Source organism: Myotis brandtii, unplaced genomic scaffold (assembly GCF_000412655.1).
Source record: "Myotis brandtii unplaced genomic scaffold, ASM41265v1 scaffold469, whole genome shotgun sequence".
NCBI classification, from domain to species: Eukaryota; Metazoa; Chordata; class Mammalia; order Chiroptera; family Vespertilionidae; genus Myotis; species Myotis brandtii.
Window position 1 is genome coordinate 505,029 of NW_005367911.1, and position 13,543 is coordinate 518,571.

A 13,543-nucleotide genomic window follows, 5' to 3' on the forward strand; every position below is an offset into this window, starting at 1 on the left:
TTTTTTTTTTAGTTTTATTCATTTCAAACGGGCCAGATCCGGCCCGCAGGCCATAGTTTGCCCACGGCTGGTCTAGACGCATAGGGCTGTGCCTGGCACCCAGATTCATAGGCTATGTCTCCTTGTCTCTCAGGAATGGCCAACCTGGTGTCAGGCCCCAAGCGGAACCTGATGACCATGGCACGTATATGGTGGAATCAGTTCAGCGTGACAGCTCTGCAGCTGCTGCAGGCCAACCGGGCTGTGTGTGGCTTCCACCTGGGCTACCTGGATAGTGAGATAGAGCTGGTCAGTGGTGTGGTGACCCGCCTCCTGGCTCTGTACAATCAGGGCCACATCAAACCTCACATTGACTCTGTGTGGCCCTTCGAGAAGGTGAGTGTGATGGCTCTGCAGGGAGGGCCTGGGCAGGACCCTGCAAGGCTGTGGTCCTAGGGGTAGGGTTCCTGGGGGGAGGAGAGCCTCCTCCTTTAGGCTGACTCTCTGGAGCACTGGGAGCAGCATCTTGTCTTCCTTTTCAGGTGGCGGATGCCATGAGGCAGATGCAGGAGAAGAAGAATGTGGGCAAAGTCATCCTGGTGCCTGGGCCAGAGAAGGAGAACTAGGATGGGGGCTGGGAGACCCTCAGGAAGAGAGAAGCTGGGAAGCCATGTTATGTTGGCCCCCAGATACTCGAATTTCATCCTCTATCATAATGCTCTGCCCTCTTTCCCCCAAAGGTCTCCGTGGTGATGACCTCTCCCCTGCCCTGTTTTTTCTCTTTAGCCAGGGCTGCCCCCTCCCTCCTTCCTGCCCTCTGAAGAGGTTGGGAAGTGACCACTTGGATGTCTGGGCCCCGCCAAGGGGACAGGGAGGGACAGAGGGAGACCGGCTGCTTCCTGCCCCCACCCTTTCCCTGGGCCTGCTGTGCTGCTTTTGTGCCAAGGCTAGCCAACCCCTTCCTGTTCTGTTCTACGTGCTTCTGCCTCTGCCTCATCTCCCCTCCTGCCCCTGCCCCACTACCTCCCCCAAAGAAATGAAATGTCAGCTCAGGATATGGGGCCAATCTGTGTGAGTCCAGCATGTCCCTGTTTCGCCCTAGTGTCCCTTCAACCTGGGCCGACCAGCGCCCACCTCTGAACTTCTTTGCCTCATTGTATGGCCTCATCTTCTTGTCCCCCAACTTCTTAAGCACAATTGAGCTTCTTCCACCTCCAGGTTTCCTGCCACTCTTAACCAAGGTTGCCTCTTACAACAAGGGCAGGAATCACAACTGGTCTCCTAGGTCACAACTCTGTGGGAGGGATACAGAGGCCCCCTTCCTTCACTGAGTTCTCTGGATTTGTTCTCAGTGCCTTAGCAATGGAAAACCTGTGCTTGTGTATATGGAGGGGTCCCTGTCTCACACCTCCTTCTTCACCCTTGTACTCCCCAGTGCCTTCCTTGTTTTGATGGAGCTGGGTTCTACTGCTCCCCAGTTCCACAACACCTCCAAAAATCTGTGAGTGTGCCAGTGTCGGGGCAGAGGCAGCCCCTCGCCTCCTAGGTCCTGTGCCATATCCTGTCTCTCTCTGGGGCTGTCATTTCTCTCTCAGTGGTTGAGGAGAAAGAGGTGGGGAGGTTTTCTCAGCCTTGCAGATAAGGATGGCATTTACCAGCCAGAGCCCTGGGAGTCAATGCCGTCTATTTCTTGTTCTGGGACCAAAGTAAAAATTAAAGCACATCCCTGTGCAGTTATGGGAGGCCCCCTGCCCCCTGCCTTCTCAGAGCAGGGAGGTACCTTTCCAAATGCCCCAAACTTTGTTTACATGGGTGGGGAGATGAAGTGAGGGAGTAAAATGGGGTGGGGGGGAGCGGGTTAGGAACTGGGCCCTGGGAACCAAAATGGGGACTTCCTAGGGTACAGGTGTAGCTCCCTCTGCTCTCTGAGCTGGAATTAAGAAGGGTTATTGCCCCAGCCATTGCCAATGGGAGGTGGCAGGGAGGGGTTCAGTCTCTTCATTGTCTAAATGAGGCCTAAACGGTGTGAAGTGCGACTTCTGCTTTTGTGTACCCCACCCCATGACCGAAGCTGCCTTTGTGTTTGTGTCAATAAAAAGCTAAACCCTGGATCCTGGCTGTGGCCTCTGAGAGTGGAGGGGAAGGTCAGCTGGGGAAGGTCAGTGCTGGTAGCAGAAGGCTAGGGTTTCTGCCCTCCCCCCAGCCTCCTTCCTTGCCCAAATCAAGTTTCCTTTCATGAAATGAAATGAGGAAGGAGATCACTCCAGGCAGGCACTTTTACTGTCTGGGACAGCGTTTCACAACTCAGAGTCCCGCCCTCCATTGACTAGCATGATCTTGATCATCCACATGCACCCAACCCCAGCCCAGTTTGAGAACCTTGGCAGAGGGCTGGATGGTGATGAGAGGGTAGGCTCCTAGCTGGACTCGGTGGTGAAGACCGCCAGGCGTTGCTCTCCTGGGGGCACGACTGTCAGGGCCTCCACCTCCCCTCCCCCACGGGTGGGCTTCTGGAAGTGGACCTGCAGGACATCCTGCAGCTCGGGGCCATCCAGCACATCGGGAATGTTGAGCACCAGCACTGCCTGTGGCACTAGCTGGGACCTGATCTGGAAAAGGAGTCCGGAGATGAGCAAAGGCTCATGGGAGTCGGGCTGGGGCAGAGGGTGGAGCAGGCAGTGCCCATGGGAGCATGAGAGGGGCAGACAGGTTACCTGGCCAGCCCCCGTTCCCCACCTTCCTACTTACCTCTGCCTTCTGGATCTCTCCGCTCATGTAGGGAGAGACTTTCAGAGGGAACTGCCGCCCACCCAATGGCACCGTGAACTGGCCAATCCGGCACAGGTTCTGGGCCACTGCAGGGACAGAAGGGGTAGGCCTTTAGCGTCAAGGGCTTTCCTCTGGGGCCTGATGCATCTGCCCTAATCTCCCTGAGAGAGCCCTTACCTTCATCCTTGGCAAAGCCCAGCATGACACCCCCATGCAGCAGTTCCCGAGTCTCCACATCTCCACCCCCGTTCTTGGTCTTGCAAAAGAAGAGCTCCAGCTTGTCCAGCAGCTCCTCCTCACTCAGCTTGAGCTTAGCAGGTAACCCACTGACCAGCACTCTCTGGCTACTCATCTGGCTGGACACCTAGGGGTAGACAAGAAGGAGTGGTTCGAGGCACAGCCCCACTCCCCAGTGTCCAAGTGCATGGCACCCCTGTAGGTCCCAGAACTCTGCCACTCTATCACCTGGATGGTTGTCACCACGGGTAGCTCCACGGGCTGGACCTGCACCCGCAGCCGACACTCTTCCAGCTCAATCTGATGCTCCTTTTGTCGTAGCACCTGCTTGGCCACTGGGTGGGGGGTGAGGGGTTGGGGGTTGTGGGGGAGGCAGGATCAGTACTGGGAAGCCTCCCAGCCTCCCTCCCAAGGCTTCCCAGTGAGCTCACCCTTGGGGTCATCAAAGATGACCAGAGCAGAGCCTCCAGGCATAGGGTAGCAGATCTGCAGGTTGGAAACCAAAGACTTGGGCACTTCCATCCCCTCCTGAATGTGTCCTCGGAACACCAGGGGGACTTCAGGCACTGGGAATGGGACCTGGAGATGGGGGGGGGTGAAATTGGGGGGTGATGTAGCCTTCAAGGGTGGGGGAGCTCTCTACTCCCTCCCAGGAGGAAAGTGTCCCCAGTTCCATGTGATTGATACTGAGTGCAAGGGATGAATATGTTTAATGGAAGAAGAGCTGGGTAAATAAGTGGATGAAAGCAGGTCAAGCTTGTTCTGGCACTTAAAGTATTTTTTTTTTTGGTTAATCCTCACCCAAGGATATTATTTCCCATTGATTTTTAGAGAAAGTAGAAGCGGGAAGGGGAGAGAGACAGGGAGAAACATCGATCGATGTGAGAGAGACACATCGATTGGTTGCCTTCCCCATGCACCCCAACTAGGGCCAAGGACTGAACCTGCCACCCAGGTACGTGCCCCTTGACCGGGAATCAACCCTTTGGTGCACAGGCCGGCCAATGCTCTAACCACTGAGCAACCGACCACGGCTGTCCTGGCATTTTATATACAAGATTTTAGTTTGTCCTCACACAAGCCTATGAAGGAAGTAACTCTACTTTATAGATGAGAAAACGGATCCAGAGGGTTCAAGTAACATCCTCTAGGTTACACAGCAAGGAAGTGGCAGAGCCAGAAGTGAAACTAAGAACTCCCCAGCTCTTTCTGCCAGGCCACACCCCTCTCCCAGCTTACCTTGTCTTGGGGGGAGTTCCTGAGCTCCCTTTTCAGCTGCTGCAGTTCCTGCAGCCTCATCTTTAGTCTGGCCTGCTCCTCCTGAAGGTTGTGTAATAGGTCCCCCCTCCTGAAGCATGCCTATTAGGACAGAACAATCAGATATCCACCAGCCTTTCCAGGGGAAGGGGGTCCTACTCTGGACTCTCTCAGCTTAAGAACAACCCAACCCCTTTACCCGGCCCTGGGCGGGTCCTGGCCCCTCTACTCAGGACTTGGTGGCGTCAGCCACTCTCTGTAGGGCAGAAGCCTTTGCAGCAGCCATGGCTGGTTTATTATTGACACCTAGAGTTTAACAAACACTGATTGAGCTCCTGCTGTGAGGTGCTGGGTACTGACACAGGGCAGTGGAAGACAAGAGCCAAGCCTCAGGCCTGCACAAAACAGAACCGGAGTTTGTGAGCAGTCACATGACTGATTGTGGAGAACAGCAGGAGTTTGGAGGAGGGATCGTTGCAAATGGGTTAACACAGCTAGGGAGGCCTCCAGGGGAAATGGGTGCGTAGAGTTGCAAAATGTCATAATACTATTAGCTAACACGTATCTAGCACAAACATGTCAGGCATTGTTTTATTTTTTCAAGTTATAAGAGAAAGTTTCTTTAGAAAGTTACAGAGATAGTAGAAGTGAGCCAGCCAGGTTGGGTAAGCTCAGGAAGCAAGTTGCAGAGGCAGAAGAAGGGCCTTTGGAGCTTAGGAGGGAGAATGGCAAAGGTAACCAACTGCTCCTGGGTGGGGGGGTGGGGCGGGGAGAAGAGGGGGTAGGAAAGGCGCAAGTGTGCTCCAGAGAAGGAGAGCACCTGTCCTAAGCCATTTATATAGATTATATCACTCAGTTCTTCCAGCAACCCTCTTGTCCTTATTTTACAGATGAGGAAACCCAAAGCTCAGAGAGGTTAAATGATTTGCCCAAAGTAATTCAGCCCTATCAGTGTGACTCCACACTGTTAATTTGTGCTCTACAGTGAAGAAATCAAGCCCAGAGTTGGGGAGTAATGTACCCCACACCTTGCCAGTGTGTCCCTTGACTGCCACCCTTTCCATTGTTCCAAGCAGCCTTTTAGGCTGGTGCCATTTGGAGCAGGCCGAGAGAGAGAGAGAGAGAGAGAGAGAGCGCGCTGACAACATGGGCAGGGGAATGACACCAGGGATATGAATAAATGCACCTTTGTTTGTGGGTTGGAACAGTTGTTGGCTGGCATAGTTCACTCAGTGGTTGGGAAGCCTGATAAATAAGGTCAGCTCAGAATCTAAGTGTGAGCTCACTTGGGGAGATGGGACTCTGTCCTGGTCTTCTCTGTATCTCCAGTGCTCAGCAGAGTCCCTGGCACAAAACAGGCATTTGGCAAAGTGTGTTGACTGAATGAATGAAGTGAATGTATAATAGGATGAAAGCATATTACAGAGGGTATTGAAGACATTCAGTGAGTTCACTCTCATTTTAAGCAGAGAAAAACTAGGGCTTGATTAATACTGGTTTATGAGTAGTGAGAAAGGTACCTCATTCTTTTTTTTTCTTTCATTCTTTATATTTCTGTAAACAAGGGGGTCACAAACTCAGTGCCTATAAGGGCCAGTTAGTCAAGGGCGCCAGTCTAGTGTGATAAGGAGTGGTGGAGAGCCTGAGAAACTGGAGAGAGCATATATCCCCGCTACAGTGACAGCCTCTTCTTAGCTCTAACCGAGTTTTTTCACATGGGAGTGTGTTGTGGTTCCAGTATCCCCTATCTCTCCATTTTAAAGGGAAATCAGAAACCTGAATTTTTATTTGAAAAAGATGGCTCAATGTAAAAAATATATGAAAAATAAAATGGTGGGTTGGATTCAGTCCGCAGTCCATTCTCTTTTTACTTCTGCTTTAAATATTGACATAATTATACATAATTGAAAATCTAGTAATTGGCAATGCTATTTTTTAATAAATAGCTTAATAAAAATAAATAAATAATTGCTACAAAAGAAGACTATTTTATTTTTTTAAATATATTTTTATGGATTTTAGAGAGGAAGGGAGAGGGATAGAGAGATAGAATCATCAATGATGAGAGAGAACCATTGATTGGCTGCCTCCTGCACACTCCTACTGGGGATCGAGCCTGCAACCCAGGCATGTGCCCTTAGAGGGAATCAAACCTAGGACCCGTCAGTCCAAAGGGCGGTGCTCTATCCACTGAGCAAAACTGGCTAGGGCCATAAGTAGACTATTTTAAAGAAAATTTCAAGCTGGGGAGTTTAAATGTGATATCAGCAAGGAATGGGGAACTAGTGAAGATTTCTGAAAGGGGGGGTAAGGGAATGGACATGGTGTTTAAAGGAGATCCTGGGAGTGATGGCAGAATGAACTGGGGCAGGAGCCATGGAGTGAGGGAAACAAGCCCAGGCTCCGTGGCTCTAGTTCCCACCACGTGACAGGAGCTGACCTGGACCTCTGGCAGGGGCCAACCGAGGAGCACACGTGGATGAGCATGTTTCATGAAGAAAACCTCCCAGATGCAGTGGATGTTTGCATTAAGGAGACAGAGGGCGGTGAAGATGATGCCAGATTGCAGACCTGGTGCCCCAGAGTCTGGTATAATGCCACTGGCCCAGAGGGCCAGGAAAGAGATCCAGACCTGCTAAATGCCAGATACGGCTGGACTCTATCTCTTTCAAATATCACAAAATTCCCTCCTGTCTCCAACTCCCAACTGAAACTTGTCTCTTACAGGACTCTTAAGGACAACACAGGCCAATTGTAATCACTTAACCTGAATTCAGCTATTCTGGCTATTTACTTATACAACATGATAACATGGTCTCTAAATGCAAGCCATGCCCTGGCTGGTGTGGCTCAGTTGGTTGAGTATTGTCCTATGTACCAAAAGGTTGCTAGTTTGATTCCTGGGCAGGGCACATGCATGGGTTTCAGGTTGATCCGTGGTAGGGGGCGTGCAGGAGGCAGCTGATCAATGTTTCTCTCTCTCTCCTTCTCCCTTCTTCTCTAAAATCAATAAAAACAGCCTGGCTGGCATGGCTCAGGGTTTGAACATTGAGGAGGTCACGGTTCGATTCCTGGTTGGGGCATATGCCTGGGTTATGTGCTTAATCCCCAGTATGGAGCATGCAGGAGGCAGCTGATTGATGATTCTCTCTCTCTCTTTCCCTTCCTCTTTGAAATCAATACAAATAAAATAAAATTTAAAAATATTTAAATAAATAAATGCAAGCCATCTGGTGCTCCACTGAAAAAAAAGTGCAACCGAATCTACATTGAGCTCATTGAGAAACTATAAATTCTGGATACATTTTGGGTAAGTTCATGATTTAAAGTTAATTTTGACTACATATAATCTTCTGGCTTACGTGCTGAGTTTAGAACCTCATTACCCCATTAGATAAAACCTCATGCTATCTATATTCATCATGGGAGTATTAGGAGGCAGTTTAGCAAAACGGTTAAAAGCACAAACTCTGGGGCCAAACCTCTGGGGTTTACATCAGCTCATCTTACTACTGCAAGTTTTTAAACTCTCTGTGCCTTGGTTGCCTCACCTGTAAAATGGGCGTAATAGCAGTTTGTATTTAATTTTTAAAAAGTCCTCACTTGAGGATATGTTTTTATTGATTTTAGAGAGAGAGGGAGGGAGGGAGGGAGAGAGAGAAAGAGAGAGAGAGAGAGAGAAACATTGATGTGAGATAGGCACATTGATTGGTTGCCTCCTGCTCTTGCCCCGACCAAGGATTAAACCTGCAACCTAGGTATGTGCCCTGACTGGGAATCAAATCCGCAACTTTTTGGTGTATGGGATGATGCTCCAACCAACTGAGCCACCCAGCCAGGCACCTGTAGTTAATTGTTTGGAAGTGGTGCATGGCACATAAGTGCTATGTTAGATGTTTTCTATTTTAATAAAGTCCCTTTTTTAGATGAGGAACCTGAGGTTCATCAAGGTTAACTGATGGGCCAAAGTTAGTCAAACCCAAGGCTATTGAAGACACATAAGGTCAGGGACAGGACTTGTTGGACAGGACTTTGGGTTAGAACAGCATGTGGTGATGGTTGAAGCCAAGAGGATGGAAGAGCTCTCTGAGGAAAAGAGCCTTAAAAAAGTCTTTGAGGATACCTGGTCAGGGGTCAGGAGAGAATGCAGGGAAGAAATAGAAGACATAGAAAGAGATAAGCAGGGCCAGGCCAGGATTGGGAAGTGTCAGACACAAAGGAGAAGGAGGGATGAAACTGGCTACCAGAAGGCCATTCATTCACTGCCCACTTACTCATTCACTCACTCAACAATCAGCATCTACCATCGGCCAGGCCCTGTTCTAGGCTCTGGGGACACAGAAGTGAACACAACAGACAAAGCTTCCTTGTGGAGTTTAGGTAAAATGTACATCAGGTGAGTGATAAGTGTTATGGATAAAAACAAAGCAGAGAATGTTGGGGGATAATTTTAAATGGGGTAATAAGAATAGGCCTCACTGAGATATCTGAGCATATACTTGAAGGAGATGAAGGAGCAAGCCATACATGTGGGGAGAAGTTCTATGCAAAGGGAATAGCAAGTGCAAAGGCCCTCAGGTGGGAGTTTGTCAGGTGTATTTGGGGGATAGCAAGGAGACCAATGTGGGAAACACTGGGAAACAGAGGGAGTGAGGGAGAGCTGTTGGAAATAAAGTCACAGAGGGGTTTGGATCATGCAGGGCCTTTTACTTGATGTGAGGTGGGAAGCCATAGGCAGGCTTAAATGTTAACAGGATTCCTTGGCTGTTGTAAGAGTAGACTGATGTGGGGAATTAGCATAAGCAGGGAGACCATTTAGGAGGCCATTACAGCATCCAGGTGAGCGATGTTAGTGACTTGGACCAGGTGGTAGCAGTGGAGGTGGTGAAGAGTAGTAAAGAGACATAATAGACTGTAGTTGCTGATGGATCAGAAAGAGGGTGTGGAAGAAAGAGAGGAGTCTGGAATGACTCGAAAGCTTTTCTTTTTAATGTTTTTTTAAAATTGATTTCAGGAGAGAGAGAGAGAGAGAGAGAGAGAGAGAGAGAGAGAGAGAGAGAGAGAGAAAAATCAATGATGAGAATCATTGATCAGCTGCCTCCTGAGCGTCCCCTACTGGGGATCAAGCCTGCAAACCTGGGCATGTGCCCCAACAGGGAATAGAACCAGAGACCTCCTGGTGCATGGGACGATGCTCAACTAACTGAGCTACACTGGTCGGGCGATTCTAAGCTTCTTGATCTGAGCAACTGGAGGGAAGAAAAGCCCTTTGCTGACATGAGAAAGATTGTGGGTGGAAGAGATTTGGGGCAGAAAGTTAGGGAGTTATTGAACATGTTACGTATGAAGTGCTATTCAACATCTCAGTCGAGATGTACAGTGGCAGTTGTCTCTACCAATCTAGCTTTCAGGGAAGACGTTTAAGCTGGAAGTATAAATTTGGGAATTATTCATGTAGAGAGATTTAAAGTTACAAAACTAAATGAGACCAACAGGGGGATGGTGTAGACAGAGAAGAGGTCCAAGGGCTGATTTCTGGGGCATTCAGCACTAAGAGGTCAGGGGAATAAGGAAGAACCAGCCAAGAAGAATGAAGAGGAATGGCTAGCGAAACCCGAGGGAGAGGAGAGGTGTGAAGAATGAAGAAAGGTGTCAAGGAGGAGGAGGAGGAGTTAGCAGTTGTGCCGACTAAGATGGGGAATGAACCCTGACCACTATGGCTTAGTTGGTTGAGCATCGTCCGTGCACCAAAAGGTCATGGGTTCAATTCCCGGTCAGGGCACATGCCCAGGTTGTGTGTTTGGGGATGTTTCTCTCTCTCCCTCTCCTTTAGTTTCTCTCTAAAGTTAATAAAAACTATAAAGAAAAAGATGAGGAGTGAGAATAACCACTGAGATTGAGCAACAAAAAACAGTCCTGCTTATCATAAGGAAATGGTCAGAAGTTCATGTACAAGAATTCTTATTATTGTAGCCTGTTTATAACAAAACAGAAGAAATGCGCAACCACAGAGGAATAGTCAAATAAATATAAAATATTACACAGCAATGAAAAGACATTAATGAAGAACAATTAACGACACAGAAAAATGCTCAGACTAAGGCAAAAAAGCAAAATATAAAACTGTATAGAAGATAGGATCCCTACTCTGTTGATTTAAAAAGTTTTAATTCATAAGGATATTTATTAATGCATAAAAAGCCTCTGGAAAGATAGACATCAACATGTCAGTAGTAAAGGGTTGTCTCTCAATAACGAATCAAACCTGGGACCCTTCAGTTGGCAGGCCAATGCTCTATCCACTGAGTCAAACCAGCTGGGGCCCTTCTTTCCTTTTTAATATATAAAAGCCTTTAAAGGAGTTTTAGGCCGAAACCGGTTTGGCTCAGTGGATAGTGCGTCGGCCTGCGGACTGAAAGGTCCCAGGTTCGATTCCGGTCAAGGGCATGTACCTGGGTTGCGGGCACATCCCCAGTAGGAGATGTGCAGGAGGCAGCTGATCGATGTTTCTCTCTCATCGATGTTTCTAACTCCCTATCTCTCTCCCTTCCTCTCTGTAAAAAAATCAATAAAATATATTTAAAAAAAAAAAATAAAGGAGTTTTAGCCCGGCTGGCGTGGCTCAGTGGTTGCGCTTCGACCTATGAACCAGGAGGTCACGGTTCAATTCCCGGTCAGGGCACAGGTCTGGGTTGTGGGTTCATTCCACAGTTAGGGGGCATGCATGAGGCAGCCAATCAATGATTCTCTCTCATCATTGATTGATGTTACTATCTTTCCCTCTCTGAAATCAATAATTATATTTATATATAATTAAAATAAATTTATATATAATTAAAATAAAGGAGTTTTAGTAGAGTGGTAGGCCTGAGGTGGGGTGAATTGAGATGACCCTGGGGAACTGGGGTTCTGAAAAGGTTGGTGATAATATTAACAATATTGAACATGTATTGAGTGCTTAGTATGTGCCAAGCAGTGTGTTAAGTTTTTACTATATTAATTTATGGGTTATCTAGCTTGATTCTTGCAGGTTAATATTCTTATGAGGAAATGTTGCTATTCTTCTCATCTCATAGATAAGGAAATGGGCTTAGATGACAATTTTAGAATTCCCAGGGCCACACAATTGCAGGAACCAGGATTTGGAACCAGGCAGGTTGGCTTTAGACTTCAGGGGTGGGGAACATCCGGCCCGCCAAGGCATTAGGGGTGAGTTAATTAAATGTTTGACCAAATATAACAGGCTAATTTATCTATTTTTATTTAAAAAATTAATTTCAAAGAGGAAAGGGGAGGGAGAGATGGAAATGTCAATGATGAGAGAGAATCATTGATCAGCTACCTCCTGCATGTGCCCCGACTGGAAATTGAACCATGACCTCCTGGTTCATGTGAAGCTCAACCATTGAGCACACTGGCGGCCAGGCTAATTTTTCAGTTGATAATTTTGTATGGCCCGAAAATGATGTTATATATCCAAATGGCCCTTGGCAGAAAAAAGGTTCCCACTCCTGCTACAGAGCCTGTGGTCTTTCTTGTTACATTTAAGGGGCAGATGAGCCGAAGCCGGTTTGGCTCAGTGGATAGAGCGTCGGCCTGTGGACTGAAAGGCCCCAGGTTCGATTCTGGTCAAGGGCATGTACCTTGGTTGCGGGCACATCCCCAGTAGATGTGCAGGAGGCAGCTGATCGATGTTTCTAACTCTCTATCTCTCTCCCTTCCTCTCTGTAAAAAATCAATAAAATATATTTTTTAAAAAAAGCTTAAAAAAAAAAAGGGGGCAAATGAAAGTTTCTAAGTGAGAGATCAGCATATTTGTAGTGGGGTAGTAACGCGGAAGGAAAGACTGAATAAACTGGAGAGGGGATGAGATTCATTCATTCAACAGCTGTTTAATGTGTGTCTACTACATGCTAGGAACAGTGCTAGGCACTGGGGGCAATGGTGGACTGGCTGGACCGGGGCCAGCCCTCGCAGAGCTTGGCCTGGCCTGAGCCGGGGTGTTCACAGGTCAGGAAACAGTGGACACAACAGACAGGAGGGAGCTTAGTTCCCAGAGGAGGCACACTTCTTCCTCTGACCCAGAAGAGGGCCCAAGGTTGAGAAAGTGTAAGGACAGGAGAATTTGTTGGTGAAGATATCAGGAAATAAGAACGTGGGCATTTCTTGATTTAAAAAATATATTTTTTCTGATCTCTTTAAAAAAAATTGTATTTATTTTTTTCCAAGAGAGAGATAGTGAAACACAGATTTGTTGTTTCACTTATTTATGCATTTGCTGGTTGATTCTTGTATGTGCCCTCCTTGGGGCCCAGTCCTCACAGAGCTCCGTCTGGCCTGAGTGGAGGTCAGGAAATGGTGGACCACAAGAGGCAGCAGGGAGCTCAGTTCTCAGAGGAGGTACATTTCTTCAAACTCACAATCTTGGTGTGTCAGGACGATGCTCCAACCAACGGAGCTACCCAGCCAGGGCCTTAAATGTTTAAAATAGTCATGAGAGCGATTCTTAAAATTTTAGATCACGGAACCTTTTGAGTATCTAATGAAAAATACAGATTCTCTCCAGAAAAATGCATTCACACAAGGAATTCATCAGCTCCTGAGGTACAGATTATATAGCTTTGTCTTTGAGCCAATGGGTTAGGGAACTAACTCCACAGAGGAGAGGCTAGGACACCCGGCCAGGCCAAGAGGAATGCTCCCGTTTCTCCCCACGCCCAACACCCTCCTCCTCACTTACGGGATCTGGAGTCACTGACATGTTCCCGTTTCTCCCCACGCCCAACACCCTCCTCCTCCTCACTTACGGGATCTGGAGTCACTGACATGGGTCTGGGATCTGGTTGGCAATAGCAGAGGCTTCAGAGCTGGAAACAAAGTGGCAGAATCCACCCAACAGAACTCTTGCTTCCACCTTCTGAGACTTATCTCCCCTCACAGAGCCTGAAATGCGCTTCAAAACGTTCTGCCTGCAGGCTCTTTACTTCCACTTTCATTTCTGGGAAGTCCCTGCCCATTTAGTGCTCACATGGCCAACTGCTTTTCCCCACCCCTGGGAGGAGACTTCCAGGTCTCTACGTCAACTTCACCCAGCTATGTGGCCTTAGGGCAGCGGTTCCCAACCTGTGGGTCGCCTAAGACCATCGGAAAACACATATATAATTACATATTGTTTTTGTGATTAATCACTATGCTTTATGTTCAATTTGTAACAATGAAATCGGGGGTCACCACAACATGAGGAACTGTATTAAAGGGTCGTGGCATTAGGAAGGTTGAGAACCACTGTCTTAGGGGAAAC

General features: G+C 48.0%; 2 protein-coding genes across 3 annotated transcripts in view; one reads left to right on the plus strand and one right to left on the minus strand.

Moving 5' to 3' along the window:
* The window catches only part of VAT1 (vesicle amine transport 1), an 8,580-nt gene extending 6,492 nt beyond the window's left edge, over positions 1-2,088 (plus strand). The window contains exons 5-6 of the mRNA XM_005875681.2: positions 134-375; positions 522-2,088. Of these exons, the coding sequence (XP_005875743.1) occupies positions 134-375; positions 522-605 (326 nt within the window). The 3' untranslated portion in view covers positions 606-2,088. The remainder of the gene's footprint in view (positions 1-133; positions 376-521) is intronic.
* Positions 2,089-2,240: 152 nt separating this feature from the next.
* IFI35 (interferon-induced protein 35) lies at positions 2,241-13,276 on the minus strand. 2 transcript variants are annotated; one of them, XM_005875680.2, is made up of 7 exons: positions 13,050-13,276; positions 4,225-4,344; positions 3,417-3,564; positions 3,214-3,320; positions 2,926-3,112; positions 2,728-2,834; positions 2,241-2,588 (listed from the first exon to the last, which is right to left on the minus strand). In XM_005875680.2, exons 1-7 carry the CDS (start codon positions 13,068-13,070, stop codon positions 2,397-2,399), a joined length of 882 nt encoding a protein of 293 aa, XP_005875742.1. In that variant the 5' UTR covers positions 13,071-13,276; the 3' UTR covers positions 2,241-2,396. The 2 variants fall into 2 exon arrangements, with proteins under 2 accessions (XP_005875742.1, XP_014402710.1); XM_014547224.1 differs by lacking the exon at positions 13,050-13,276 and adding an exon at positions 12,983-13,003.
* Between the last annotated feature and the right edge of the window lie 267 nt (positions 13,277-13,543).

Coding starts and splice junctions, on each gene's coding strand:
- IFI35 (XM_005875680.2), bottom strand. CDS start 13,070: ATGTCAGTGACTCCAGATCCC. Junction 2,835..2,925: donor GGGCTTTGCCAAGGATGAAG/GTAAGGGCTCTC, acceptor CTGTCCCTGCAG/TGGCCCAGAACCTGTGCCGG. Junction 2,589..2,727: donor GAGAGATCCAGAAGGCAGAG/GTAAGTAGGAAG, acceptor CTCCTTTTCCAG/ATCAGGTCCCAGCTAGTGCC.